The sequence below is a fragment of the Idiotropiscis lumnitzeri genome, chromosome 17 (assembly GCF_059441095.1).
Source record: "Idiotropiscis lumnitzeri isolate Australia: NSW breed Sydney's pygmy pipehorse chromosome 17, RoL_Ilum_1.0, whole genome shotgun sequence".
NCBI classification, from domain to species: domain Eukaryota; kingdom Metazoa; phylum Chordata; class Actinopteri; order Syngnathiformes; family Syngnathidae; genus Idiotropiscis; species Idiotropiscis lumnitzeri.
Window position 1 is genome coordinate 4,594,346 of NC_142407.1, and position 27,794 is coordinate 4,622,139.

General features: G+C 40.2%; 3 protein-coding genes and 1 pseudogene across 5 annotated transcripts in view; 2 read left to right on the top strand and 2 right to left on the bottom strand.

Annotated features, from left to right (window-relative positions):
• LOC148319804 (forkhead box protein O1-A-like) overlaps positions 1–8,307 on the bottom strand; it is a 19,032-nt gene extending 10,725 nt beyond the window's left edge. Inside the window, exon 1 of the mRNA XM_088279498.1 lies at positions 7,640–8,307. Coding sequence (XP_088135624.1) covers positions 7,640–8,149 — 510 coding nt within the window. The 5' untranslated portion in view covers positions 8,150–8,307. The remainder of the gene's footprint in view (positions 1–7,639) is intronic.
• Positions 8,308–9,347: 1,040 nt separating this feature from the next.
• Positions 9,348–12,841, bottom strand: mrps31 (mitochondrial ribosomal protein S31). Its single transcript, XM_088280280.1, has 7 exons — positions 12,470–12,841; positions 11,897–12,307; positions 11,624–11,776; positions 10,595–10,753; positions 10,449–10,525; positions 9,958–10,098; positions 9,348–9,896 (listed from the first exon to the last, which is right to left on the bottom strand). The coding sequence occupies exons 1-7, from the start codon at positions 12,580–12,582 to the stop codon at positions 9,661–9,663; spliced, it is 1,290 nt and encodes a 429-aa protein (XP_088136406.1). The 5' UTR covers positions 12,583–12,841; the 3' UTR covers positions 9,348–9,660.
• Positions 12,842–12,871: 30 nt separating this feature from the next.
• taf6 (TAF6 RNA polymerase II, TATA box binding protein (TBP)-associated factor) lies at positions 12,872–21,509 on the top strand. Of its 3 annotated transcripts, none has more exons than XM_088280275.1 (15): positions 12,872–13,095; positions 13,616–13,773; positions 13,918–14,004; positions 14,101–14,254; positions 14,344–14,400; positions 14,481–14,600; positions 14,709–14,830; positions 14,985–15,062; positions 15,143–15,244; positions 15,348–15,530; positions 16,191–16,265; positions 16,341–16,466; positions 17,810–17,983; positions 20,184–20,375; positions 21,009–21,509. In XM_088280275.1, exons 2-15 carry the CDS (start codon positions 13,618–13,620, stop codon positions 21,294–21,296), a joined length of 1,914 nt encoding a protein of 637 aa, XP_088136401.1. In that variant the 5' UTR covers positions 12,872–13,095; positions 13,616–13,617; the 3' UTR covers positions 21,297–21,509. The 3 variants fall into 3 exon arrangements, with proteins under 3 accessions (XP_088136401.1, XP_088136404.1, XP_088136405.1); XM_088280278.1 differs by having other exon boundaries at positions 21,012–21,509; XM_088280279.1 differs by having other exon boundaries at positions 14,481–14,594.
• Positions 21,363–27,292, top strand: LOC148319807 (diamine acetyltransferase 1-like; annotated as a pseudogene).
• Positions 27,293–27,794: the final 502 nt, after the last annotated feature.

Genomic DNA, 27,794 nt, shown 5'->3' on the forward strand with positions numbered 1-27,794 from the left:
TTGGGGGGGGGGTCATCTAGCAAATGAAATGGAGAACATCTCATCTCTTAACAGCCGTGTGCCTATACGTCAATACTAAGCATCACGCTGCAGGGCGACCTATTTCAACCACCACATCAAAGTGGGGCTGAGAAGAGGGGAGGAGAGATATGTGGGCCAAATATGGTCGAGTACCAGGACGACCCATTAAAAATGAATTTCTAAAACGTGTTTTGTGCTCAAGAGGACTGAACACCAAAAATGACGCGGTACATTTACATTTTGCTCGAGAAGTAAAACTAATTATTCTGAGAAACAAATGCTGCAAAGGAGCCATGCTCAGTTGCTGGTTGTGACACACTGCTTCTCAGCATTAGTGTCATTCCACATTTTTCATTCATTCAACACAGATGAAAAAGAGTGAGATGTAGGAAGAGGGGAGAATAAAAAAATCACACTCATCCATTGTGTGTCACATGTCAGCGTGAGCAATTGCGCACTGCTCGCACCCTTCTCAGTGATGCTCGCATGCACCACACATTTCATTTATACACATTCATTCTTTTCCACTCCAGTTTACAAAAAGGACACCACACCATTCCCACTTTCCTTTGAGTTGGTCTACTAGAGTTTGAAGCAAGACACAAAGACATTTTCACCCACCACTGCAGGCGACACTCCATTCAGGAAGTGCAAACATGGGCATAGTTTATGAGGCTCTTCCACGCGTTTCAGAAATCAAATGAGTAGAAATTTTGGTGTTTTAGTCAATGATATGTTTTCCATTATTTATGAGTGGAAAATGTTAGACCACATTGATACAGATTATATTGAGACATAAAGGGGAAGGTAACTCCTATTTTTTGTTTCACAATATGTAGCGCGGAGGCATGGTGACAGACTGGTTAGCACGATGGCCTCACAGTGCAGAGGTCGTGAGTTCGATTCCGGCTCCGGCCTACCTGTGTGGAGTTCACATGTTCTCCCGCGCTTGCCTGGGTTTCCACCGGGTACTCCGGTTTCCCACATTCCAAAAACATGCATGGCAGGTTGATTGGAGACTCAAGGTGCTAGTGTGAGCGCAGATGGTTGTTTGTCTATGTGTGCCTTGTGATTGGCTGGCAACCAGTTCAGGGTGTACCCCAACCTACTGCCCAAAGATAGCTGGGATAGGCTCCAGCTCCCCCGCGACTCTTGTGAGGAGAAGTGGTACAGATAATGGATGGATGGATGGATGTTGTAAGCGCCCCTGCAGGTAACAACCAATCAAGGCTCACCTGTTCCCTGAAGCTGTGCCATTATTTGCAGTTACCTGAGCAACTGTGATGTCATTTCCAGTCAACAGCAAGTGACAAAATGGCCTCCCCCTCAGCTTCACAAAATACAAATAGGTTGTTAATAGGTTGTTCTAAGCCCCCAAAAAATATAAGGGAAACAAATATACAACCAGTTTTGGACAGAATAATTTAAAAAGCAACGATACGAAAAATAACAATAATAAAAGAGAAAGAAAAAAATGTCCCCGCCAAACTAAAACCTTTGTAAATTGGTGTTGTCTTAACACCACTTTATATGCAATACAAAACATCAAAAGGGATTATAAATTCCAATGCAAGGCTTATCTTTAGAGACACTCTTGCAGGACTGATCACTCAGCAATTCATTTAGATTTTGTTTTACTTGCACGTCATGCGGCTTCTCATACCAACCATGCCATTTTTGCATCATGGTCTTGGGCAAAGTCCTTTATGTGAACATACTATGCGGGGTTGAGAGGGATGTTATTGTTCAATGCATGCCGAGGGACAATGCAGTAGCACACATGCCAAGGATTCCACAGGCTCACACATGGAAAGACAGCAGACTGCATGCAGGCCTTTGAGTCAGCTGAGTGCTTCCCTCCTTCCCTCAAGCCAAAATCGTTCTTAGAAAAAAAAAAAAAAAAGAAAAAAAAGGCCCTTGCCCTGAGTCTCCCTTTCTTCATGGGGTTACTTTAAACTCTCAGTGGGCCTCTTAAGTTCCCAGACGGGCCTCTCCTCTTTTAACCTTGTGATTCCCAAGACAATTGGCTGACAGTTAGTCAACGTGCAACTTTATATCTCATCTCTCATCCGCACCGTGTCCCTGAATGTCCTCCAAGAAAAAATGCATGCTACAGATCGAAACCTCGGCAACACTAAGAAATATATGTTTGACCTGAGGGTAAATATTTATTTATTTATTCATTTTTTTACTAAAAAATGTCTTTACACTTTGGATGACTTTCTTCTTAACGCACATAGTGGCAAAAGTGATCCAGTAAAAGTCATATGAATTACCTCGCAATTCAGTTGCACAGCATTTACGATGGATATTTTACAACAAACTTCCAAAACATTAATGCTCTCTTCTGGGTTAGACATATAGTGCTATTTTTACCGGTTGATATGTCAAAAACAGCTTCAAAAATATATTTAAAAAGTTCCAGGAGTTACTCTCTAGGGCACACATGCCACAAGAAAACGTCAAGTTCAGACGACTGCACAGAAATGAAGGGACAAAGAATTGAGGGTGCTTTCACATCTATCATTCACATTCGCTGATCTAAAGCAAACCCCGTGTCTCGGTTTCTTTTCACATGGTAAATACAAAAAAAAATTAAAAAATCTCTCACTCACCACTTCTTTTATTGGTCTTTAGAAATATAAACAGGGAGAAACTGTAGACTACAGATTGAATCTGGCTTCAGGTAATGGGTTTACTAGTCAACCGTCTACTGAAAAGCAAGAAATAGAATACGAGCAAATTTTTTTACTTTAAACAGCTCACCAAGTTCCTGAGTGCGTTGAGTAAGTCTGAAGTTACTTCATAGTTTCGTCACTATTGACATTATTTATTAACATTTGATTAGGATTAGGGTTGCTTTCTCACCATAACTGAACTTCTGTTTTTTTGTTTTTTTTTTAAACCCATGGACCGGTTAATTTGGCTAGTTAGTAGATTACTGATAACTGACTATTTGTAACAATGATTATGATAAATAATGAATGGTTTTGATAAATCTGCTTGCGATTTTTTTCCCCCCGTTCAATATCGCGATTGCAATCTAGTATGCGATTATTTTTCCATGGTCCTCTCCCCGCTACATTTTTTAACAAAACACATGCAATTCATCTGTAGCCTATAACAATAAACAATATCAGATTTACAAAATTAATGCTTTTTTGGTTTTATTAGTTAGGATCAAGATAAAATAATGGCAAATTGAATTAATATGAAAGTTTTTATTTTTTTAGCTACATACATTTGACTTAACTCACAAAATTTGCAGTGTTTTAATTTGAGTGGTGTATATATAAATCAGTGAGTCATAAATTAGAATACAACCATAATGAAAACCAATTTGTGGCCTAGTGTGAATGCTGGCGACCAGTGCAGGGTGTACACCACCTCTCATCAAAAATCAGATGGGATAGGCTCCAGCTCACCCGTGACACTAATGAGGACATAGATAATGGATGGATGGATGGATAAACTCTATGCCAGGGGAATTTATAGTGGTCTTTCCGCCCCCATATTTGAGGAAACAATGGCCATTGCGGTTTGCCTGGGTTCCACGCAGCTATTCTCTGATCCTGGGACATCCCAAGGGGGAACCGCTCCCCCTCCCCCAAGCGAGGGGCCTTCTCTGGTGGCAAAGACATCTTGAGATAGCGCTACCGTTGGAGAGGAAAAACAAAGCACTATGAAGCGAGACCAACAGGAAGCTTTTAGAGGCAGCGGCATTGCCCTCGTCCTTCTCTCCACCCACCTCAGGTCGTTCATAGGCGGAGCTGTAGAATCATACCCAACGCCCTCCACCCACGAGGAAGTCACCGCCTGCCCTCTATCTGTCATTACGCTCAGGGATGCTCAGGCATGCGGTTTCTTAAATGAAAATATCAGCAGTGAAATAACAGAAAGCATAACATTAAGAAATGTTTAAATTGGATAAAATGGCTCCAATTCAAATTAAATTCGCAAAACACGTACAGTCCGAATTATAGGTTCCTCCTCCTCTTTTTCCAAACCAGAGCCTCGTGTTTTGCTGGGCGGGGATGTTAACACATGGCACTGTTTTCCATCCACTTGCCAGGAAATGCGTCATAGTTCATTGTGGGGGGACTGCCATGTTTTTTTAACAGGAAAGTGTAAAAATAACCATTAACAGCACTTCCAAGGCCCAGTGAGCGTGCCAACAACAGAGTGTTTAAGTGGAGAGCTGTTCAGGTGAAACTAATTCTGTAGATTAAACTACTTTTCGTTTCTGAAGATGACAACTAGTTGTGTGAATGCTGAAAGCATACGTTATACCTATTTTTCTTCTGCTCATTATTTTTTAAATGTACAGTTCTGCCACACAATCCATCCGATTCACATTCAACTGTTACACATTGTCCCTATATGAAATTCAAAACATTCATCTCATTCAGAAACAATTTCAAACTTGCCAAAGATTCTTCATTTTCACCACTAAAATTCCCACAAAAAAATCCCTATTCATTCCCAGAGCCACATTCAACATTGTTCCCATTTCAAATTCAAAGCATTCACCACACTGATCACAATTTTTAACAAGCTCAAAATATGCACATCCCACAAAGAAATTCCCCATTCATTCCATATAATCACAAATTTAGATTTTCTTACAGTACTACTTGATGTGATTTTTCTTTTAAACACTTCATATTAAATTAAAGCTGGTGTTTGTGGCAGGAGTTTGTGCAGTTAATCTCCTGAACGTTTCAGAAGAATGTCATGAATGTTCGGGCAATAATCAGAATGGGTTATTTGTTAAAACCAATTCAGTATTCCACAAACATTTTTTTAGGTTTGAGTGTGAAATGGAAAATGTTAAAAATTAATAAAAAGGTGCAACAAGGTGTGGGAAAAAAAGTCATGTGGTCGTCATGCAAGGTCAGGTGAAGATTGAGAATAGGCCACGAGTGTGAGACCACAACTAGAACTAATCAAAAACCTTAACAAGGGCCAAATTATACTAATGAATCGGCACTGAATTGTACAACAACAAAAAATAATAACAAATGGGGTCGAGTATTTGTTTGTTCTTCATTTATCTAGTTAAACCTGGGTAAAAAGTGAGGCCAGAGGAGGAAGTGATGTAATAAAGAGCATCCCTCTCTTTCTCTCTGAGCTACAGCATCCGCTGAGGAAACTCTAGAAGACAGGGCCACAAGGATGTGAACACAGAGCTCAGGAATGGAGGATGTTTGACGTTCTTCCCGGCATTCCCTTCTGCCAGCCCCTTTCCCTTCCGACACACGACTCACCAAACAGTGAACTACTCGTGTCAACTCCTGCTTTAGTTGGCAGGAGGCTATGAAGAGATCACTCCATCCTCATTTCAACTTAAAATATGCATTTGTATTTAAGCTGTGAATATTTGCTCAAACAAACCATGCTGTTTTTTTTTTCTTTTCGGGGGTAAAACAATGGAAACTATTTTTGATAGCTAAGGCATTTCCTGATATGAGACAGGTTCCAGGAAGTGCGACAAAGTTAAAAGGTTGACTATGAGTTTTCTCTCATTTTGGGGCACTTTCATCCGCTTAAGTATGCTTCAAATGTTATCCCAATTTTTAGGGCAAATATTATCTCCTAGTATCAGGCTGAATACTTTTAACTGAAATTCTGAGAAAACGACTGTAGAAATGCTGACTCGACCCCAAGACCACTAAGTCCACGAGGAGTCACAATGAATGTTATTGTTTGTGTTATAGGAAAATACATATTAGGAGTTCCGTCTATCAACAAATGGAACTCAAGAATCGTGTAAAAACGGAGGCCTGGTACCAAGAACTTAACATATGCTTTTATATTATGAGATTATATGAGAAATCAGTCAAGGTGCATGGGTGTACTGCAATATTTTTCTAATGCAAAATATGTGCATTGGCTCAAGTAAAGTTACATAAAGAAAATAAAACCTCTGTGTGCAACAATTCTCTGAGCTGAGATTCAAACATCAAAACTGTGAGGCAGACGTGCTAACTACTTATCCACCATGTGGCCAGACAATTGGATGGACACTGTATGTTATCCATGCATTTTCTTTTGTGCTTGTAATTAAGGTGAGCTAGCACCTCTCCCATCGGATTTGGAGCGAGGGGCACACTCACATTCCCACACAAGGACAATCTAAAGCAGGGGTCACCAACATGCTGGCCGCATGCAACAGGTAGCCCCCAAGGGTCACATGAGTAGTCAGCAGGCCTGTTTTAAAAATAGCTTACCACTCACGAGACATTATGATATCCTAGGGATGTTGCACAAGTGATCATTTGAAAATGGGAACATAGTTTTGTAGAAATATCGTGATATATGTGATATAATTAATATGCATCTGTTTCCCAACTTTGTTTCAGTGATGATTATTAATTTGAGCAAATTGTTTTTTTTTTTCAGAAACGTGTATGAAACTGGTACATGATTCAGATTTACTACCCCAACCCTCGGTCTCAAAAAGTTTGGTGACTCCTGCCCTACAGTCTCAAAATGAACCTAGCATGCATGTTCCTGGGAGGAAGCCAGAGTACCCACGGAAAATCCACACAAGCACGGAGAGAACAGCCAAACGTTGAGATTGGAACTATTTCATCGTGCTGCCAATATATAAAATACAATTATTGTCAATAGGCTATATCACATACTAAATAGAAATTAATACTCACAATCACGATTAATTTCTACAGCAGTTGGATCGCCCTGTTCAAATGCACATAAGCATTGCTCGGGTGGTTTGATATACAGTGAACCCTCGGTTATCGCGGTTAATGGGGACCAAGACCACCCGCGAAAACTGAAAATCCGCGAAGTAGCGGCGCACCTTCAAAAATGCTTAAAAAAAAAAATTATATATATATATATATATATATATATATATATATATATATATATATATATATATATATACGGGTAGAGAGAGAGAGAGTGAAATTCATGTTATAACAAAAAAATAAATAAAATATTATTAAAACTTTTTTTTTTATTCCCCAGCCATTATTTTTGTATTTATTCAATTACTTCTTTTTGTATTTATTTAATTACTTCGACTTTTACCTGCTGGTACGCCGTCCGGTGTGCCCTGTGAAATGAAAGGTGGCATTCTTCATTTATTTATTTATTCATTCATAACTGACAGCCTCGCGCTCCGCTCATGCCCGGGCGGAAGGTGTTCCTCTTCGGCTTAACTACCACGCACGCCGGCCGGTCTCCTCCGGAGCTCTCGCACGGTCCCGAACGAAGCGAAATGTCGCCGCGCTCGTGCCCGGGCGGAAGTTGTTCCTCTTCGGCTTAACTGCCACGCACGCCGGCCGGAGCTCTGGTACGGTCCGAACCGCGCGAAACGTCGCCCCTGATCGTGCCCGGGGGAACGTGCTCTTCTTCGTCCACTCTCCTCTTCGCCCACGCTCTTCTTCGGCGCACGCCGGCCGTCTAACCGCTCCAGCGCCCCGTCGTGCCGCTCGGCGAAACTACAATGCCCCCGAATATTTTTTAGACCCGCGAAGCACTGAACCCGCGAAAGGTGAACCGCGAAGTAGCGAGGGTTCACTGTAATATTCTGCAGTTTAACGCACCACCTCATATGAATTCAATCGATGGTTTCTTGCATGCAGCTCACCTTCCAGCCCGCAGAACTGTTGCTGTCGCCTTTATCCTTGAAGTAAGGGATGCTCTTCACCATCCAGTCGTAAATCTGAGACAGAGTCAGTCTCTTCTCGGGTGAGGTCTCGATGGCTCTGGTGATGAGGTCGGCGTATGACATGTTGCCCCAAGCGTTGCGACGGGACGAGCTGCTCTTCCTCTGGCTTGAGACAGCCAAAGGCGCCGCGCCAGGAGGGACCACCTGTTGCTGGGACGCAAGCTGGGGGGGCGGCTGCTGCAGGTGCTGGTGGAGGTGCACCCCCGCCGAGTGGGACACATGCAAATCGTGCTGCGACTCCTCCTCAAACAAGCACACGTTGCGCGGGAACTCGCCGTTTCCCGACGGCTCCTGCTTCACCGATGGGGCCGGGGAAGATGTGGTGGAGCTGGCCGGGTCGATGAGCTCCGGCAGCGGCCAGGTACAAGAGCGCGGCCGGGTGAGAGGCTCAAAGTCCGGGTCTAATTGCTGCGGTGGAGCCTCAGCCATGTCACGGTCAAAGCGGCTCTCAAGATCATAAACTCTAACATAAACGTGAGTGATGAAAAAAATGAAAGGCCTTTAAAGGTTGCAGACAAGGTAAGAATGGCCAGCCTTGGTAGTTTTAAAGTCTACTGTGACGTCCACAACATCCTCCCTTGACTGGTTTCAACTTCTCAAGCGTGGCGCTCTGTGACAAGAACAACCCACATCAAGTGTGCGATGATGCCTTCACGTCCTGTCACATGCTCGGTCATCTGGCTTCTTTGGCGTTATGAGGAGAAGACTCACATGTTCTCCAGAAATTGGACTGAATATGGATTGTCACATTAAAAGAAGTAGAATAATAAAACAAAACATTTTAAAGCATAAAAATATAAAGTTAAAAGGAAAACCTTTAATTAATATCTGAGAATGAAAAGGTAAAATTCTCATGACAAACTACTAAATAATTTCAGGCTGTAAATCAGAGATGAATCATGTGTTTACATGCCATTGCAGCTCCAAAATGTATTGCCCACAATATATTATTTTTCAATTTACTGCCAATAACTTAATTGCTGGCCAATGCAGCCAGTGAATGGTCAACCCACCAGTGACATTTGTTGAACCATCTAGCGCCATGGTGCAAACTTAAATTTAAATATATCAATTTGAATAGTCACTTTTGCCGGTGCTGCCCCCTAGTGACGCATAGGAATAAAAACCAACGTACATTATTGCCCAATTCTTTTAGTCATGACTCTACACATTGTCTGCATGTAGGCCCAGGTGTATAAACAAACACGCTTATTTGCTCCGCAATTACCCAAGTTACGAACACATCACCATGCCACTCATGGACATGTTTAAGGAAAAGTGAACAAAATGTGGAAACGGGAGTGTTTTCAAATGTCAAGCTCAGCCTTGGGCAAGCTTTCTCACACAATAAATAAAGCAGAGAGTGACCACTAAGAAACCGCATGCTTCATTGTTCATATGTTCTTAACTTCAAAAGCACTTCCTCATAAAGGGCACAAGGTTCAAGTTCTATTTAAACTTGTACTGTAAACGAGCTGAGGTCCTAGATGCTACATGCCAACATAAACCTATTTCAATGCAAGCCAAGAAAAACATCATCAATCAAAATGACAGACGGTTCTCAACAGCCCCTTAACACATTGAGGTTTAACCAATTTATCCCATAGACAAATAATTAACAAACACCCATTAACAATGTTATTTTAATGATGTTACCACTACAACTGAAAACATTTTATGACTCCTCGTACATTACTTGACAGTCTTACCTCATTACCATTCATAAATATGACTTACACAAGATGCATTTTCCAGTAAATATAAAAGAGGTTTGTGGACTAAATGTTTTGACAATATAGTTGCTTTGTCACCCATTTTTTCATTTTATTACATATGAGCTTTTACATTATTTGACTTTCTACACATAATTTTGTTCACGTTGCTTAAGGAGAAAAGGGTACTTTCTTATTGTTTCAGAGATTACATCAAACTGTCCAAATTTAATTTAGGTAAACCTCAGCCTCTTTGAGGACATCCTGTTTTTGATTAAAGTAGTCTCTGAACCAGAAAATGTGCTCCTTCTTCTCCTGGACGGTCAGATAGGGATTTCTAGACAAACCAGTCACCACAAGTTCCATGAAGTGTCGTACTGGTCCCTGACTGGGGAAGCCCTCCTCCAGGTGCTTCTCCAGGAAGACATGCTCATGGAAAGGGACGTTGGCCTCCTCCTCAAGGCCTGAGAAAAGGAAAGAACAGTCATTGTTTCCTCTCCATAGTCACAGAAGTTATTGACTCACCTGCTTCATTTTCAATTGGATACTGCCACAGTTTCCCCTCTTTGGTCCACTGGATCATTTCCTCAAAGGCATTTCGGGGCATTTGGTTAGCAGAAGAAGACAGCTGGTTAGCAAAGTCAGCATCCCATAGGGTTGGTCGATCTAAAAAGCAGAATTATGTCAAGAGGGGGGTTACTTAGATATAATGGGTGACAGAGAAACATTACGTGGTGGAGTAAGAATACATCTGTCTGCAGTACAATTAATATTTCAAAATGATCCGTTAAGTTATCAGAGAGCACATTTCATCTGAGCCTTTACTACAAACACTGTATTAGTTTGGTTAAAAAAAACATTATCGTCAAAAGTTCTTTGCAGCTATATACAAGTATGCTAACACAAGATTAAAGCTGGCAGTATAGGGACCTAGACGTCTGCCTCACTATGAAGAGGTTTTGTGTTTGAACCTCAACTTCAAGATTCCTGTGTGGTGTCTGCATGTTCTCCAGTACCTAATGTTGCATCCACTCTGTCTTCATCAGTCGTGGAAGAGAAGATGTTGAGTCTTTTCCCTGTGAGCAAGTTCCTCCTAAAAAAAACAAAACCAAAAAAAACCATCAGCATCTTTTCCGCATCAGGCCCAAATCAAACAACTTACTTTTTGCGAACGCTGTCCAGCTCCGCAGTGATTCCTCGATCAGTGATTCCTCGATCGTGCGTGTAGCCCCGCCCATCGTCATCAAACCGGATCTGATTGGCTGGCCAAGCGTTCTGTCGATTGGAATTCTTTCCCACTTTCATGTCAGCTATAATCACTCTAAGAAATCATTGAGAGATCATTGGGTTAGTGTCAACCAAGCGTATAATAACAACCTAATTTTTAAGAATTTAAAATTGTATTAATTTACTCCCAATAGTCAATTGTTTTCATTTCATAGCTTTTTTTCTTGGCTGCACTGCTTTTAGTACGTGTATATGGATGTTAGATATTTTGTCCAATTAGATTTACGCCTCTATTGTCATGAAGTGGCAACTGGCACTTGCAGATTCCCAGTAGCACTGAGAGAAATAGTGGCTCCCTCCAGCATTTAAATTGTTTATCCCTGCTTGATGTGATGTCTCTAATCCTCCCATCTTGTTTTTGGAATAAATAGTTCTGGTCAATGTAACTTAAGCTATAGTAGCAATGAACATCATAACAAACACAATTTACATTAGCAATGAGCGTGTCTCTTTAACCAATCACATTTCAAATTCCTCCTAACAGGACAATGACATAAGCATTTTGCCATCCTCTGATTGGTTGGTCAAACCAAAACTTGTAACAACAAACTTCGAAAAACCAAACATGACTGGAGTGACTTCTGACGCATAAGATGCATTTTACTTAATTTTGTATGTTTTTGATTGCTACAGATGAAGGGCACAGTTGTGTGCATTCATAATGTATTTTTCTATCGTATTGATCATCTTTATAATTGCGACAAAAAAGTGGTCCTATTGGATTAAGTAGGGAAAATCTCCATTGAGGTTCCACGTACCAAATGCACAGCCCGCCAGAGTGGGTCTATCAAAACTGAGCATTATTGTCATCATTTGGCTCTTGTATTGGATATATTAGTTTAGGCAACTGTTGTGATCGGGTGGTGTAAAATTCTAACTTGATACTGGATTGATGATAATGTACCCCAGGTTGTTAATGTCGCCCTTCTTGTGAGCCTCTGTGATGGCCTCGTGCTGCCTCAGCTGCTTGAGCAGTTCAGACTCTGCCTGGACGCGGTTAGGAAGAGTGGAAGCAGCAGCTGAAGCGGCTGCAAGCAGTTCTGGATCCAGTGTGTGACTACAAAAAAGAGTGACACAATTGTTGAATTAAGAAATCCACTGTAGTTTTGCTGCTAGGATATCTAAAGTAAAGAGTAATTTATCAAATAATGGAAAAAGAACAAAAATCACCCCTCACATCTGAGCTGAAGCCTCATTTGAAGCCTTTTGAAACATGCTAATGGTGCTCTCCATTGCGGTTGGCGTGGACTCAGATTGGGAAACATTTTGCTTAACTTTCACATTTTTCAACCTCTTCTTGCTGGTGACATCCACCTTCATGGCTCTCAGAAGATCAAGTAGATTCTCTCTCCCGCTCTTGGCTGCAACAGGTGAAACTTCTTCTCCCTTTGCACCATGCTCCTTAGGATCGTCTCCACGATTTGGCTCATCAAGTTTGTTGACGTCACTACAATCTTGGTTTGGTTGTTTACTCACTGTTTGGGTTTCTGTGGCATCGGGCCCTTTATCTGCATTGTTGTTGCGCGTATTTTCACCTAATTTGGCAGAGCTTGTGCTTAGGTATTTTGCCGTACAAACACCGGACACCCTATGGAAAGAGTAAAACATTGTGAAATCATAAGTAACAAGACAGAGGCTGCAATTTCATCAACTCGTAATAGTTTGGGTGAATACGCAGGACATTACAAAGGTAAATAAATTACTGTCCTTAATAAAGACGTATTAGCCTGGATAGCAAAAAGCAACTCACCGTAAAATTGAAAGTGTAGTCCTGTCACAAACTGTTAGAGAAATACGCGACCCAGAAAAATTCACTGATGAATTATGAGCTGCATGCAATGAGCGGGATAGGAATCTGAACATGATTATATCAAAATTTGTCCTTCCACGCTCCGTACTTGTGTTTCTGTTGCAACCACAAAACAGACCCCCGTAAACATAAATGGTGGTAAAGGTTCCACAACAACCATTGATTACGTTCTCATGCACATAAATAAATGTTCGGCAAGAACAGTTGTTCCAATGTATATGAAGCTATTTACCAAAGAGATAAATACGATGCCCCTCCCACCCGGGATAAGCAGATCGGATAATGAAAGAATTGATTATTATTAACACACGATGGTCCGTTAGTGTGTTGTAGTCTCGCGATAACACTACCGGAAGTTGCCTCAAAATGGCGACGGAACATAAGCGCTCCATCACGAATGGAGGTTCCTGTTGCTATCCGCGGTCTACCTAGTTATTTGTGTTGAGAATGGAGTATTGCAGCGAATTGTTAGCTTTGCGAAACATGACTCATTGCATATTTTAACAGTGAGTGCTCAGATTTGTGTGAGTAACAGCTTACCCCCGAAAGGAGAACGGTTTATGCAGGTAAATTGAAAAACGTCCACTAAAGCTAAGTCACTTAGCTTCGAGGCTAACACAAAACTGTTTACTCAAGCCTGCTATAACTTCATAATAACCACAATTTACGAACAAGATGTTATTTTGGTTTTTTTTTAAGTTGTGCTGTTTAAGTCATCAAGTTGATGTACACGAATTGCACGGGTAGTTTATTCTGCATTATAGCGATTTGCCCGCCTTCTTTTGCCTTGACAACTTAACAGTATCGCTTATCATGGTTTATCTTTTACAATCATGTGTTGAACATTTTTTAAAACTTTATGCATGACTGTCCGAGTACAAACCAACAAATGCATTTATAAAAGCTGTAATATTTAAAGTGGTCAATGTTTGAGTTATTGATCATATTTGAGGCTTTTACCTCACTATAGATTAATTGCACTTCCTTAACTCATAATGCGACATTGAAGAACTTTGCGTTATGCATGTGTCTTTATTCATGAGTTGTTGCACATGACATATCTTGATCAACTGTGTGTTTTGTTAGGGATGGCGGAGGAAAGGCGACAGAAGCAGTGCTCTGTAGTCCTCCCCACAGAGTCCATGAAGGCGATGGCAGAGTCCGTGGGAGTGGGCCAGTTACAGGAGGACAGCTGCACTGCCCTAAGTGAAGAAGTCAGCTACAGAATTAAAGAAATTACACAGGTATACCACAGAGATTTTAAGGAAAACAGTAAAACCTTATGTTGGTGTCACGACTGTCATGCTTTATGCTATAATGTTTGCTCATGTCGTTCCAGTAATGTGCTGTTATTTTTATTTACTTTTTTTATTATTATTATTTTTTAGGATGCTCTTAAATTTATGCATCATGGGAAGAGACGTAAACTAACCACCAGTGACATTGATAATGCCCTCAAACTTAAAAATGTGGAGGTAAGGGAGAACATGCTTATTATATGAAACCTAGGGCCTGCATTGTTTTTTTGTGTGTAAATTATGTATTTTAAGTTGATTTTGCTTTTTCTTTAGCCCCTGTATGGATTCCAGTCGCAAGAGTTTATCCCTTTTCGTTTTGCAAGTGGTGGCGGGAGAGAGCTTCATTTCTATGAGGAGAAGGAAGTGGACCTTAGTGATATTATTAACACACCACTCCCCAGAGTTCCACTCGATGTGTCTCTTAAAGGTATACTAACTATTTTTTTCTGAATGGATTTATACAGATTTCTCTATTGGGTGTTGTTTAATCTTCTCATGTTGCTGTACTTCTTTCAGCCCACTGGTTAAGCATTGAGGGGATTCAACCTTCAATTCCGGAAAATCCACCACCAGGTAAGACTGTCTTGAAACGCAATGTAATTAAACAAAGATGGGAAACTATTTTGAATGAATTCCAATGCTCTGCTTTGTAGCACCAAAAGAACAACAAAAGTCTGAAGCCACTGAGCCCCTCAAAGTTGTCAAACCTGGTCAGGAGGATGATGGCGCCCTTCAAGGCAAAAATCAAGGGGCAACAGCTGCTGATGGTAAAGGTACTACTACTTTTTATCTTCACATGTAACATTTATTTAATTGCTCCCTCATTAATAACTCTTTTGTTCTTAAAATCGTCTTTTATTAATCATGACTGTCGATTTCAGGAAAGGAGAAGGGTCCCATAAGGTTGAAACCTCGCAGCACGCATGAGCTTTCTGTGGAACAGCAGCTCTACTATAAGGAGATTACTGAAGCATGCGTCGGATCCTGTGAAGCCAAGAGAGCTGTGTGTACATTACTATTCATCTCAAGCAAAACCTGTATAACAACAGATTGACAAAATGTTGATTATGTGATGAATTCTCATTCAGCACATTTCATCCAGAGAAATGATTTGTGACTTTGTCCTAATTTATTTGCTCTCTCTTTTTGCCATTCAGGAAGCCTTGCAAAGTATTGCCACAGACCCGGGACTGTATCAGATGCTACCAAGATTCAGCACCTTTATTTCAGAAGGAGTGAGCATCTTTTAAAACGCAACGCATAGATTTTCAATACTTGTAGCTTATAAATATTCTCTTTTTTTATCTTCTGGTAGGTTCGTGTCAATGTGGTGCAAAACAATTTGGCTCTGCTAATTTACCTCATGCGGATGGTCAAAGCGCTGATGGATAACCCCACTTTATACTTGGAGAAATATGTGAGTTAAAAGGAAACATATTTTATTATTGGTTGGGACGTCATGTACAGAAGTTACTTTAAATAATTTTACGTACATTTTTTTTGTCCTATTTTCCTTGTAGCTGCACGAGCTCATCCCGGCTGTGGTGACGTGTATCGTGAGCAAGCAGTTGTGCTTGAGACCAGATGTTGACAACCACTGGGCTTTACGAGACTTTGCTGCTCGCCTCATGGCGCAGAGTTGCAAAACCTTTAGCACCACTACCAACAACATCCAGTCTCGCATCACCAAGACTTTTACGAAGGTGATTTTTTTTTGTTTTGTTTTGTTGCCATTACCATGATTTTAAACTAGCGGGTTGTTGTTGGTTTTAAAAGATGTATTTACTGTGTATTTGTGCTTCCACAAAAAGTGTTTTAGACGCCTTGTATCAATTAATGGTGAACCTCAACTAGACACCTGTTTTCTCTCAAGAAAAACATATGCTAGATAAATAGACAATGTATCGCATGAGAAAATCAGTTTTGCCTCAACAGGCATATTTGTACCGTTTGTCCTCACAAGGGTCGCGGGGGCGTTGGAGCCTATCCCAGCTGTCTTCGCATTAGGCGGGGTATACCCTGAGCTCGTTGCCAGCCAATTTGCAGACTTTGAGTACAATCGGAGATAACATTTCATAAAGACTTTAGTCCATTACTACTTAAGGGAGGTCGTATATACTCAAACAAACCGGCAGTTATCTGCCAAATGCAACTAGAACCCAACTACAGACATATTGCTTTGTCTTAAGCAACATAATAATACAATATCAAAGGACATGAGCAAGGCCCACTTTTATCCTCGCAATAAAACAAAAATTAAATGAGGTATTAACATTGATTTATATTTTATAGGTGCAAAGAAGTCTATTATTCTTTTGCTTTCATTTAACTTAATTTTCATTTAACTTAATTTGTCTTTTCAGAGTTGGTTGGATGACAAAACCCAGTGGACGACACGGTACGGCTGCATCGCTGGACTGGCTGAACTGGGACCTGATGTGAGTTTCTAGCCGAGCTCCTGGTTTGGTTTCTTGAACGTTGTCATCACAGACCTTCTATCTTTGTCCCTGTAGGTGATAAAGACGCTGATTCTTCCTCGGCTTGCTGTAGAGGGTGCTCGCATCAAAGCAGTGATGGAAGGACCAGTGATCTCCAACATTGATAAGATTGGAGCGGACCATGTTCAAAGTCTCCTACTGGTATTGAAATGATAATAATAATAATAATGATTAGGGATGTAAAGATTAATCGAAAATTGATTTAATATCGATATAAACTGTTCAAAATTTGTATCGATATAAAAAAAAATAAAAGAATCGATTCACAACGCCATGTTGACCAAAGCCGTTCCCTCATGCCTGTGCTGTGAATATGCTGCATACGCCTAATTACTTAAGACGTTGTAAACTTCCCTTTTATAGCAACACAGCAGTGATAAACAAGCTTTTATAAATAAAACACGTTGCGGCTGACGGCCGATTTAATTTTTGACAAGGACTGTCGTGTCTGAAAGTTAGCTGTAGTTGCCACGCACAGGCTACCCTGTGCGTCTGATGTAACGTCACAGGTGGTGTCCTGTTGTGGTACGATAACATAATGTAGCGTCTACTGTGGATTGTGGCGGCGTTAGTCAGGGAACTCGCATGTATTAAAAACCAAAACATAGTTTTTATATATGCGTGATTGACATCGAAACAGCGTGAGCACAAATGCTAACTTGCGACCATGCACCGTGTTGGGTTTATGAAGTCGTACATTTCACCACCATAAGTACATAACCCATTTGCCTCACGCCATTAACGGCAACACCCAACAGTAAAACATAACACACATTGGTCGTTATAATATATTAATTTTCAGTGCTAAAAAATATTGAAAAAAAATGGGTCATGCTTGTTGATTGGGTAACAATTGTAACAGGGTTGTGCAATGTTATTTCCGAATTATATGATATGTATCACCCTCGAAATTTCTCTCTCCGCTCCGTTTCTCTCTTATTTTCTAGGCACATACCACATTTCGAATGTACAGATGACATTCTTCATACTAGAGAAGCAAAACGAAACGTTTTGTATTCAGGTTAAATGAAAACAAAATTAAAACTCAAGTCAAGTGAGGATTTTAGTTTTCTTAAGCACAGTGCATATCCTCATTTTTATATATGATTTCATTCCGTTTTACATTAAAAATGTATTGGTGGTCAAGAAAAATTAAAAATGTTTACTAGTATTTAGTATTTATAGGTCCTTTTATAGTAATAATAAAATAGTGCAACTCAGCATAATGTATAGTTTTTGCTTCCATTCAAAAATGCACAATCTGTATTTCATTTGTGGATCGCTGCAGCATTACACGAGCACACAGACATAAGCATAAGCATGGCAGCAATTATAAAATAAAATATCAAATCGAAATCGTGAATTGAAAATCGAATTGGGGCTTGAGTGAATCGTTACATCCCTAATAATAATAATAGGTTTTATGTGACTGGTTATATTTGGTTTTAATTGTCTAACATTGAAATTGTTGTTTGCGTTTCAAGAAACACTGTGCCAGTGTCATTGCCAAGATTCGACCTCCACCTGATAACGTGGAACAATATCGGATTGACTATGGTTACCTCGCACCCATGCTGTGCTCCCATGTCATGAAGGCTCGGACCCAAGCTGCAATGCAAGCCCAGCAAGTCAACAGAACCACGTTAACAATCACTCAGGTAAACATTGACATTTAATGGCACAGCAGCATCACCTTTTGTAGTCCTCCGAACATTCTGCTAGCATCAATGTTGTTGCGGTAATTCTAAACTTTTAAAAAACTTATATTTGAACACGACATTAGCAACACATGCAAACAGACCAAACAGCAATACTCACAGGCCGCTTCGTCACGTTTGCACCTACATTGACATTATCAGAGAGAGCAAGCAAGCTAGATCAGTAATTTGTAATGATACCCACAAGTGTGGACTGACCAAATAGTAGAGATTTGTTTAAAAAAATGACAGAATGTTTCTGTCAATTGCATATTCACATTAGATTAAATTACGGTATGTTATGACTGTATTTCTGCCTAAATAGTTGGTTAATGCGCTATATAAGTGAAAGACCATTATAAAGTGCAATACTGTAGATCAGAGGTATTCAATTAAAAGTTACAGAGGTCCACGACTAAAATTTCTTCCAATTAAAAGGTCCGAACCAAAGTCCAACTTCCCTTAATGTCTAGCCTATGTTCACATTTTTATATAGTTTCAATATTTAGTCATTTTCAACAGAGCACACTCATATACTAAATATTTAGCAATGTTCCCATTAAACACCTTTGCCAGTCAAACAAATATAAGGCGTTTTTACATTCAAGAAAATGTGGCTCCAGGAACTTAAGGGTGCCACAAAAAAAACAAAAAAAACCTGTAAAATATCTCCTGCAGAAATATATCAAGTGCTAAGCATTGAGTTAACATATTTTACCTTTTTTTTTAAATCAAAGAGTTATCAGCCTAAAAAAACCAAAACGGAATGCCTAATTATCCAAACAGGTCAACATGTTCAGTAAATAATCAATAAAAATGGCTGTCCTCATGAAAAACTAATTCAAAATGAGCTTTGACAACACCTTTTCTTTTGAATATGTTTATCTTCTCTTAATGAGAAAAATGAGTTTGTGACTGCCCTGCCAGTGACTTAAATCTGGGTTGGAACGGAGCCAGGGCCATTGGGATTTGGTAGATTATTTCACACATCTGGGCTTTGTTATTTCCTTTAAATAATGTTTGTGCAACCGCATTTAAGCAGTCCTTCACAACTTCCCCATCACTGAATGTTTTTTATGTTTCCCCAAAATCCATGATACCTTTAGTGAACATTCGTTTGCATGCCGCTGGGCTGTAAACGAAAATGTAAAAATCTGTTATACTGCACGCGAAGTTCGATGTTTTTGCGTGCGCTCACCTCAAACTTCAGCGGATAACTTTGCACAAAAGGGCGGTGCTTTGTATCATAATGGCGCTTCGCAATGTTGCGACGGTTTCTGAGCATATGTTGCACACTGGTTTTGAATCGGCTGCAGCCAGAACAAAACTAAATTTCTCCGTCCATTCATTTAAAACAACACGCATTGACTTTGCTAACTTTTTAGCAAGGCAAAGCACTCTCTTCCCGTCTGCTGCGCAATTGGCAGTGGATCGTAAACAAAAGATTTGATTGGCTCAAATCAGTGACGCCTTTTCCGTATGAACTAGAATTGCAGCGTCAACGTTTGCGAATGCGCCCTGAAAAATCCCATTCTGTGAAACATGGATTATATTAATATAAAAGTAATATGAATGATTTTTATTTGTTTTGTTTTTTTTTGCTATTGTTTGAGTATATTCTTACTTTACTTTGTTAGAAATTTATTTTCTAATTGTTTCAAGTTATATTTAATGTTGAGTTTTCAAGGATTCAAGGAACTTTTATTGCCCAAAACACATTTCCACATAGGACATGAAATATGATACCCAGATTCCCAGAGTTAAGTCCCAAGACTTGAACAATAAAATAAATATGATAACTATATATAGGAGGCGTTAATTCACTGTTTGAACATGTGCAAAGATGCAACGCAGGAAAGGTGTGGATGTAGAAAAATGGAAATGAACGAGGCTTCAGTCGCACTTGAAGGCAGGGCAAGGTCATTTTGTAAAATAGTCTTTAAAAATAAAGTGTTGGATGTGTAGAGATGAATAGGCTTCGTGGAGTGATGGTAGTTTTCAGTAGAGTTTTGGTTAGTTCATAAATACTAAGTTTTGAAATAAAAAATAACCGCTAGTTTAAATAGTGTTTTCAACACCAATCAAAACAATCATGACTATTTTCTTCCACATTAGACAGTCCTGAGAACAGGATATAAAATGGTGACTCTTTGTCTTGCAGCCTCGTCCGACCATCTCGGTCTCACAAAGTGGACTCAGTGGATCGACAGGGCCTCGCACTCCCAACATCGTAAAGGTTCCAAGCTCCCTTACCCTGATGTCGCCAAGACCAGGCACCCCATCACAGCCATCGCCCCCTGCCACCAAGTATATTGTCATGGGAACCAGCGCAGGAGCCGCTTCAACACAGCAGGTACATTTACGTTTTGCAGCAATCACAGTTGCCTTTACGGAGACTAAAGTGGTCTCAAAAGCGATACAAATTCTGTGTCAGTAATCACCTACGATTCCTAACGGCAGGGACTGAGCACTGCCGTGAATAGCAAAAAAGTCTGAGTAATTGATGACCCAACCAACTAAAAATGTTTTAGAATTGTCTATATTGAATTATCCAACCACACTATGACCCACCCCCCCCCCCAAAAAAACGGTTGCATATAACTTCAAACTCATTTTTAAACATTACTCTTAAAAATAAATAAATTAAAGATGATTTGATTGGAAAAAATACACTGGAAGTACAGATGAAGATACATCTCCATAACGTTGAACAACCCGGGCTAAACAAAGCTTTTCCCTAACATACAAAGCTTGTCTATCAATCAAGAGGTCTCACTTCACCATACTTTGTTTCTGCACCACTTCTCTATTCAAAAAGGGCCTTGGCGGCATTTTAGGGCATTTCAAAACTAGCACAAAAACGGCAAATTGGCATTTTTCAGTGAATAGTTAGTGATAGGTTCCACAGAAATGTGAATAGCCAACCACAGACATGCGTGGGATTACTCTATCCAAGCATTCATTTGTATCTGTATTATTCCCCCAGCAGGTAATCACCATCAACTCTTCCCAGTCTGCCACAACGGTTACAAGCACCGTACCCAGTGCTGCGTCAACCTTGCAGCCCTTGGTCAAACTAGAACCAGGAAGTGGCCCCGGACTCCCTGGTTCACGACCCATGCAGAAGTACATAGTGGTATCACTTCCCTCGTCCACCTCTTCCATGGAGAATAAGAGTTCTGTAATCCCAACACACATCTCAACAACACTAGAACCGACGGGGAAGACGGACCGATCAGAGTCTCCCGGTGCGAGCACGCAGTCGCCACACTGACACTTTTCACAAGAGATTTAACACACGTTCAAGGACTGTATTTGGGGTTAATCCGAAAACTCCATAATGGTGCAGAGGCAGGTGTTTCATCGTAAATTGTAAATATGTTGCAATCTGTCATTGTTTCCTCCTCTATTCCAATTGATTTCATGCTCTTCTTCTTTTATTTTTTTTTTACCCAAAAATAAATTTCACTTTGTATTTGTATTCCTACTAATTGATGTGTGGCTGTCTTACTTGTACATATTTGGAATTTAGATTTTAAGTATAATGTCACCTAACCCTTCCCCGGAGCAAAGCCAACCGTAATTAAATTGAAAATTAAAATTCTTTGTATGGATAGTCAAACTAACCTGACCGTTTTTTTTTTCTGTTCACATTTATCCTCTTGCAGCACGGTGGCCGACTGGTTAGCACGATGGCCTCACAGTGAGAGACAGCATCGGGCGTGGGTTCAATCCCGGCTCCGGCCATCCTGTATGGAGTTTGCATGTTCTCCCCGTGCTTGCGTGGTTTTCCTCCGGGTACTCCGGTTTCCTCCCACATTCCAAAAACATGCATGGCAGGCCGATTGAACACTCTAAATTGCCCCGAGGTATGAATGTGAGCTGGGATCCAGCACCCCCCTCAACCCTTGTGAGGAGAAGCGGGATAGATAATGGATGGATGGATTTATCCTCATTAACCTTGTGTTATCCTGGTTGTATTAGCTTCCCATGTTTGTCTTATTAATTTGCACTGATACTTGCTAAACGGGTTTGACATGGAGATCTTTTGAGTAAGACCACAGAGTTAAGGTTACCATATACCAGGCGTGGGAAAATTACAGCCCGGGGGCCACATGCGGTCTGTTAAACGTTTTAATCCGGCCCGCCAAATTTGAAAAAAATTAAATGAATAAATCTTGTTAATGTTTTATTTTCTAAATACTCTGGTGTGTCAAACACAGATATTTTGTTGTAATGGCTTTGTTCATTTTATATGTATTTTTTTTCTCCAATGAGGTGACGTTACCAACACACTCCATCTATCTGCTCCTGGTCCGGCCCCTGTGTCAAATTTTAGAACCCATTGTGGCCCACCAATCATATACGCTGCCATATACGCTACTCACAAAACCTTGGGGATATTCAGCTTTCAGGAGGAATTTCAGGACAAATCCTACCTATACCGGTGAGCGAAATCTGACCTTCCCTAAACCTCTGAATGCATATGTGCAACTGTAAAATAGTTGATTGATGATTTGACCATAATACATTCTGTGATTCAATCAGAATTGGTATTTAATAATCTTCTTAATTGTACTGTTCTCATTGTGTGACATCAGAGGCTTCAAACAACAAGCAAAGTGGCCCCTTCAGCTGAGCGTATCATTTGCAAGTTGCACCAGAGATGTTAGAGTGACTGAAAGAGTTGCAGAAAGGCAAATAAAAAAATAAGTGGATGTCCTTGAATTTCTGTTCAATTCATTGATTGAACACCTGTTGTGAATTTCGCCTTCCCGCTTTTTAGAAAACAGCAAGTTGTGCAAAAAGTACTAAAAATGTACTTGGTAGTTGTATAGTTCATTAAAACACATTCACTGCTTGTCCCAGTAAAATTAATGTAATTTTTGGCTTCTATACACGTCAATGGCAGTGAATGAGTTAAGCTTCTTTTTGCAAATTCACCTGAAAGCCGAAACTCTTTGTGAGTTCTGTAAATTTTAATAAAAGGGTTTACAGGAAATATCAGAAAATAGAGCTTTGCAGTGAGCAGTGGTTCTATGTGCAAAAAAATAATAAATACCTTGTTGATTGCAAAATTCTGGCAGGTTACAGTGGAGAAAAATGAAACAGAAAGCAGAAAAGAATCACTGAAATATAGCACGTTCACTAATCTGTTTTTTTTAAGGTTACACCTGTCTTGTGGGCGGGCCCTCTTTGTGCTATACTTATTTCAGGTCCTTGAAGTTGATCCAGACTAATTAGTTGGCTGCTGCGATGATGAACTTCACAACTTGACCTGCAACAAAAAAGACTTCAAAGACCTATGGAGACTGCTCCAGGTGAGTCTGATGGCTTCACAGCCTACATTCAGCAAACACAAAATACATCTACAATCTAATCAAATGTATGAAAAAAAGTATCACACACTCCTTTTTTTAGGAACTGGCGATTTATGAAAAAATGCTGGACCACATGATCGTGACATATGAAGGTAGTTTGTTTTTCTTTGTGTATTTGTTGTTAACATGTGTTACAAAAATTACATTCTTTAATTGCATTGTTATAGACAAAATCACAAAAATTACGAATAAGCACACGTTAAGGTTAAATCCATTACCATATAAATGAAAGTGCCATAACAATTATTTGGCCTACACTTTTGCATAGTAGAAACAAACTAGTAACTTTACATAGGAAAATGGATCTTGCTCATATTTTCTACAGTTCCTAAAAATGATTTCAGGAATACGCAGTAAGTCACTTGAAGGTTAGGGTTCACCCGTTTGGTTCATCTATGAGGTCAATTACTGCCCGCCAGAATATGCATCCTCTTTGTTTGCCTGGAAAAGCGGATACCTGCTTAATTTTACTACACTTTACATTCACTACGATGTTATCGAAAACTATTTCTTTGCAAAACGTTTTTATACATCAAGTAAAAATGTGCTAACTAACTTTTTAAGTTTTAGTCAATAATTCGCTGAATGATATACTGAGAAGGGCACGGCTGCAGGCGGGGCGTTCCTGTTAGGACACAAGAATGCCTACTGGGCGTTCCTGTTTGCGTTTAGTCCCCCAATGAGAAGGATCCAGTTAGAACCGGGGTGTTCCCAACACGACAGCGTCCCGCAGTGGGCCTTGGTGATATTATCGACCTGTATATTATAGCGTTAGATTTATGCCACAATTACGTAATGGTAATGCAATACCGCGCACGAAAACATCTTTTGTGCGTACAAAAATGTGTTTCGCGTGTGAGACCCTCCGAGTGTACGCGCAAAACAGGTTTGACTCTTACGGCTTCTCTTTCCTCTATGGGTGCAGAACGCTGATCGCAGGCGTGAACATTCTTTACAAATCAGGAGTCGGACACTCGGGCTGATTCTGATAGGCTGTTTACTGTCCAATCGTAACTCAGAGGCGGGATGAAAAAAACAATTGCATATATCTGTACTTCGCATTCACGTCATATTATATTTTTTAGATGAGAGTTTTGAACCCAATCAAAATTCAGCTAGCTCGTGTTGCCAGGCAGATTTCATAGTACCAGTGCCACATTCTATCTGAGGTCTTCTGATTCAACCTTGCGGGCGTCTGTGTTGTGTGAGTGAGCGGGCTCTTAGAGTTGATAGACAGTTGCGATAGCCAATCAGATCATGAGTTGGTGACAGTAAGGCCTTCTCGCTGGCCTGACAAAAGCGTCGTGTGATTTGATACTCACTTATGAGAGGGCAGCTCTATACAGAATCAACAAATCCAAACCAGGCCAGTTTTGCCTGGCGACCGTTCGAAAATCTAAAATATATTCTTGCTTTTTAACCCACAATGGCTGAAGGAGGATTTGATTGCAAATATTCTTGTGTAGCGTATTTTCACAAGGTCTAACAAATCCAACGCCTTTTATGGCCATGACGAGATTGTTGCTTTTAAGAATACCTAGTCTTGTGTTGGACCTCCCTAATACATATGTTACCGTCTTGAGAGGCATCGGGCCTCAACATTGTTTACGACGGGTCAGGGATTTTGAAAGGGGTCCTCGACTTCCCAAGGTACTTGCTTGCATTAAAGGAGTCTGGCGCAAAGGAGTTGCATATGGGAGGGGGTCCGTACCTGGTACCCATAGGAGGCTGTTGAAAAGGCCAGTTTCAGGGCAAGCAGGATCAGAATGCTTATGCAATCAGGGAGAATTGGATATTCATGTCTTTTGTTTGCCTTCCCTATAAGAAGGGAAGGCCGGAGAGAGGGCGGACCTTTTCCCTTTTTCTTTTTGGGCAGACTTCTTTGGACATCAGCGTGTGACGAGAATAAAATCTCTTGCGAACCAAAATGGCTGTGTCGGAGAAGTTTTTTCCATCACCAATTCTGCAATGCTCGGCAACCCGTCCGGAGGGAAGCTGAGCCAGACCCACACATCAACAACAAAATATACCACACTTGCAAGGCCATTTTCAAGAGGCACCTTTCATGAGAAGCTATCTCTCGCAAGCCAAGGTCGTCCAACACCCAGTAGTGCTTCTCTGGATACTATTTCTCCAGCCGTGGTGTCATAAATGATGGTATTATGAGCGATCTTTATTCAAGTCGGACTCAGTTGAATTTCACTGAAGGCTTAGTAGTGAAATGCACATCCCGCTACTGCTACCATGCAATGGATTATTTAACTGCCCTCCTTTTCGACATGTGGCGCTGTTGGTGGGGGGGGGGGTGACGTTCCCATCAAAAGCAATGCGTTGGCATGGCAAAATAAGCATTTGGGGGAGAAAAAAATAAAAAATCTCAATTTGAAAGTTTATTCCCAGTTCACTCATTGTGACAATACAATGTGTCCAAGAATATTCTGCACAATGTGCTTGAATCCTTATTTAGTTTTTTCTTCATATCTATGAAAACGGACGGTTTAGAAAAACACCTTACTCGCCCACAGTACAACAGTGAATTGTTTTGGTTGTTATTTAATATATTATGTATTTCTTCTTCATTTTTTTTTTCACTTTTTCAGAATTGCATCGTGATGGTTTCAGTCAGAATCCCTTGTTTGAGTCTCTTGTTGCAGAAGTACCAGATGAGAATAAATCTAAAGATGGTAAAATGTTTCCATGCCTGTCTCTTCTACTTTGTGTGCAGCTTTCATTTTCACCATAATGTCTATGTCAATTCCAGCCTCATATGACTTGTATTTAATTTGTTGAACACGGCCTCACCCCAGTTATGAGAGGGTGTGCACACTTATGCAACCACGATATTGTTTTTTTTTTTTTAATTGCATTTTACAGGTATAGGTCACATTAGTGGTGGGAAAAAGTGTTGAAAAAATTGATCTTGGTCTAATTTTTCACATTTCACACACTAAACATTGCGGCATTTGAACAGGGGTAGTGTTAGATCCACTTTTGGTTATTTGTTGAAGCTGTTTTTGATGATAATTTCTTCATGATGCTTTAGGATTCACAATTGTTGGATGTGCCTTTTACATTCACTCCTACAACACATGGACTGGGCGGTCCATGTATTTGGATGATTTGTATGTGATGCCTGAATTCAGAGGTAAGAACTGTTTCAGCATTATCAAGAAATCCACAGTACGCATCATATTTGTGTGGATCTCACATATGCATCACACCAGAATTTACATTAAATTTGTGTTTGCTCTTGATGGAAAGTGTGTATTGTTGTTTTACCAATAAATGTCAACCATATTTTCAGGAATATATCTACAAAACGTAAAATTTACCTCAATGTATCCCATAGTGCTCATTATCAAACAGATGTTTGTTTCCAAGATGTTTACAGTGTAAGACAATACCTACCATAATGATAATCCTTTATACCCCTTACGATTCTATGAGACTTTTTTTTGGAGAGGGTTTGAGATTTGAAATGAAATATTTTCTGCTTCATCAGTTTATTAATGTCTTCATCAGGGTTTGGCATTGGAACAGATTTACTGAGCAATGTTGCTAAGGTAAGAATGTCTCAAAGTAGACTGTTGTTGACAAATTGAGAAAGTGACAATTAAAGGAAATCAACAAAACCAATTTATCTTTGTGATGCTTTGTGGCAAAGAATAAGTGGGTCCATGGTCAATTTTAAGCCTTGTCTTGTTTGTGCAGGTGGCTAAAGAGAAGCGGTGTTCATGGTTGCAGTTGAGTGTGTTGGACTGGAACACTCACTCATTAGACTTCTATGCTGCGAGAGGAGCTCAGGATCTCACTGTCAAGCACGGCTGGCATAGTACATTTCGATGAGCAAAGTTTGGAGCGTCTGGCAAATGAAACTCGAAAAAATTAGACGCGTTTGGGGAAAACTGACAAAGTGCCCATGCAGTTTGCTGTTCACATGCTGGTTTACTTGCGGTAATTGAATTTGTTTAACATGCAGCTGTTTTTGCCAGCTGCCGTGTCACAAAAAAAAAAAATAGTTCCAGATGTTTCCCCGCAGTTTTCTCCACTACACTGGTTTGTGCTTTCCGCTGTCATTTCAACATAGGCAATGCAAATTAAAAAAAAATAATAAAGCAGCGAAGTGAACACACCCTAAAGACTGTCGTGTGTAATACAAACACATGCTCGATATATTAGGGCTGTTGTAGTATTAACTTTGGAGATATTTTTTTAAAGCATTAAAGGGGCACTTGCTTAGCTTAACATTGTCACTTATAAATTAGGTTTGCTAGTAAAAATGATATCAATCCTAAAAGTAATTAATATAATTTATAACAATAGTAAGACTGACACCACCTGGTTTTTTTTTCACTTTACTACAGCAGCGTGATGGTTTCAGCCAGAAGAGA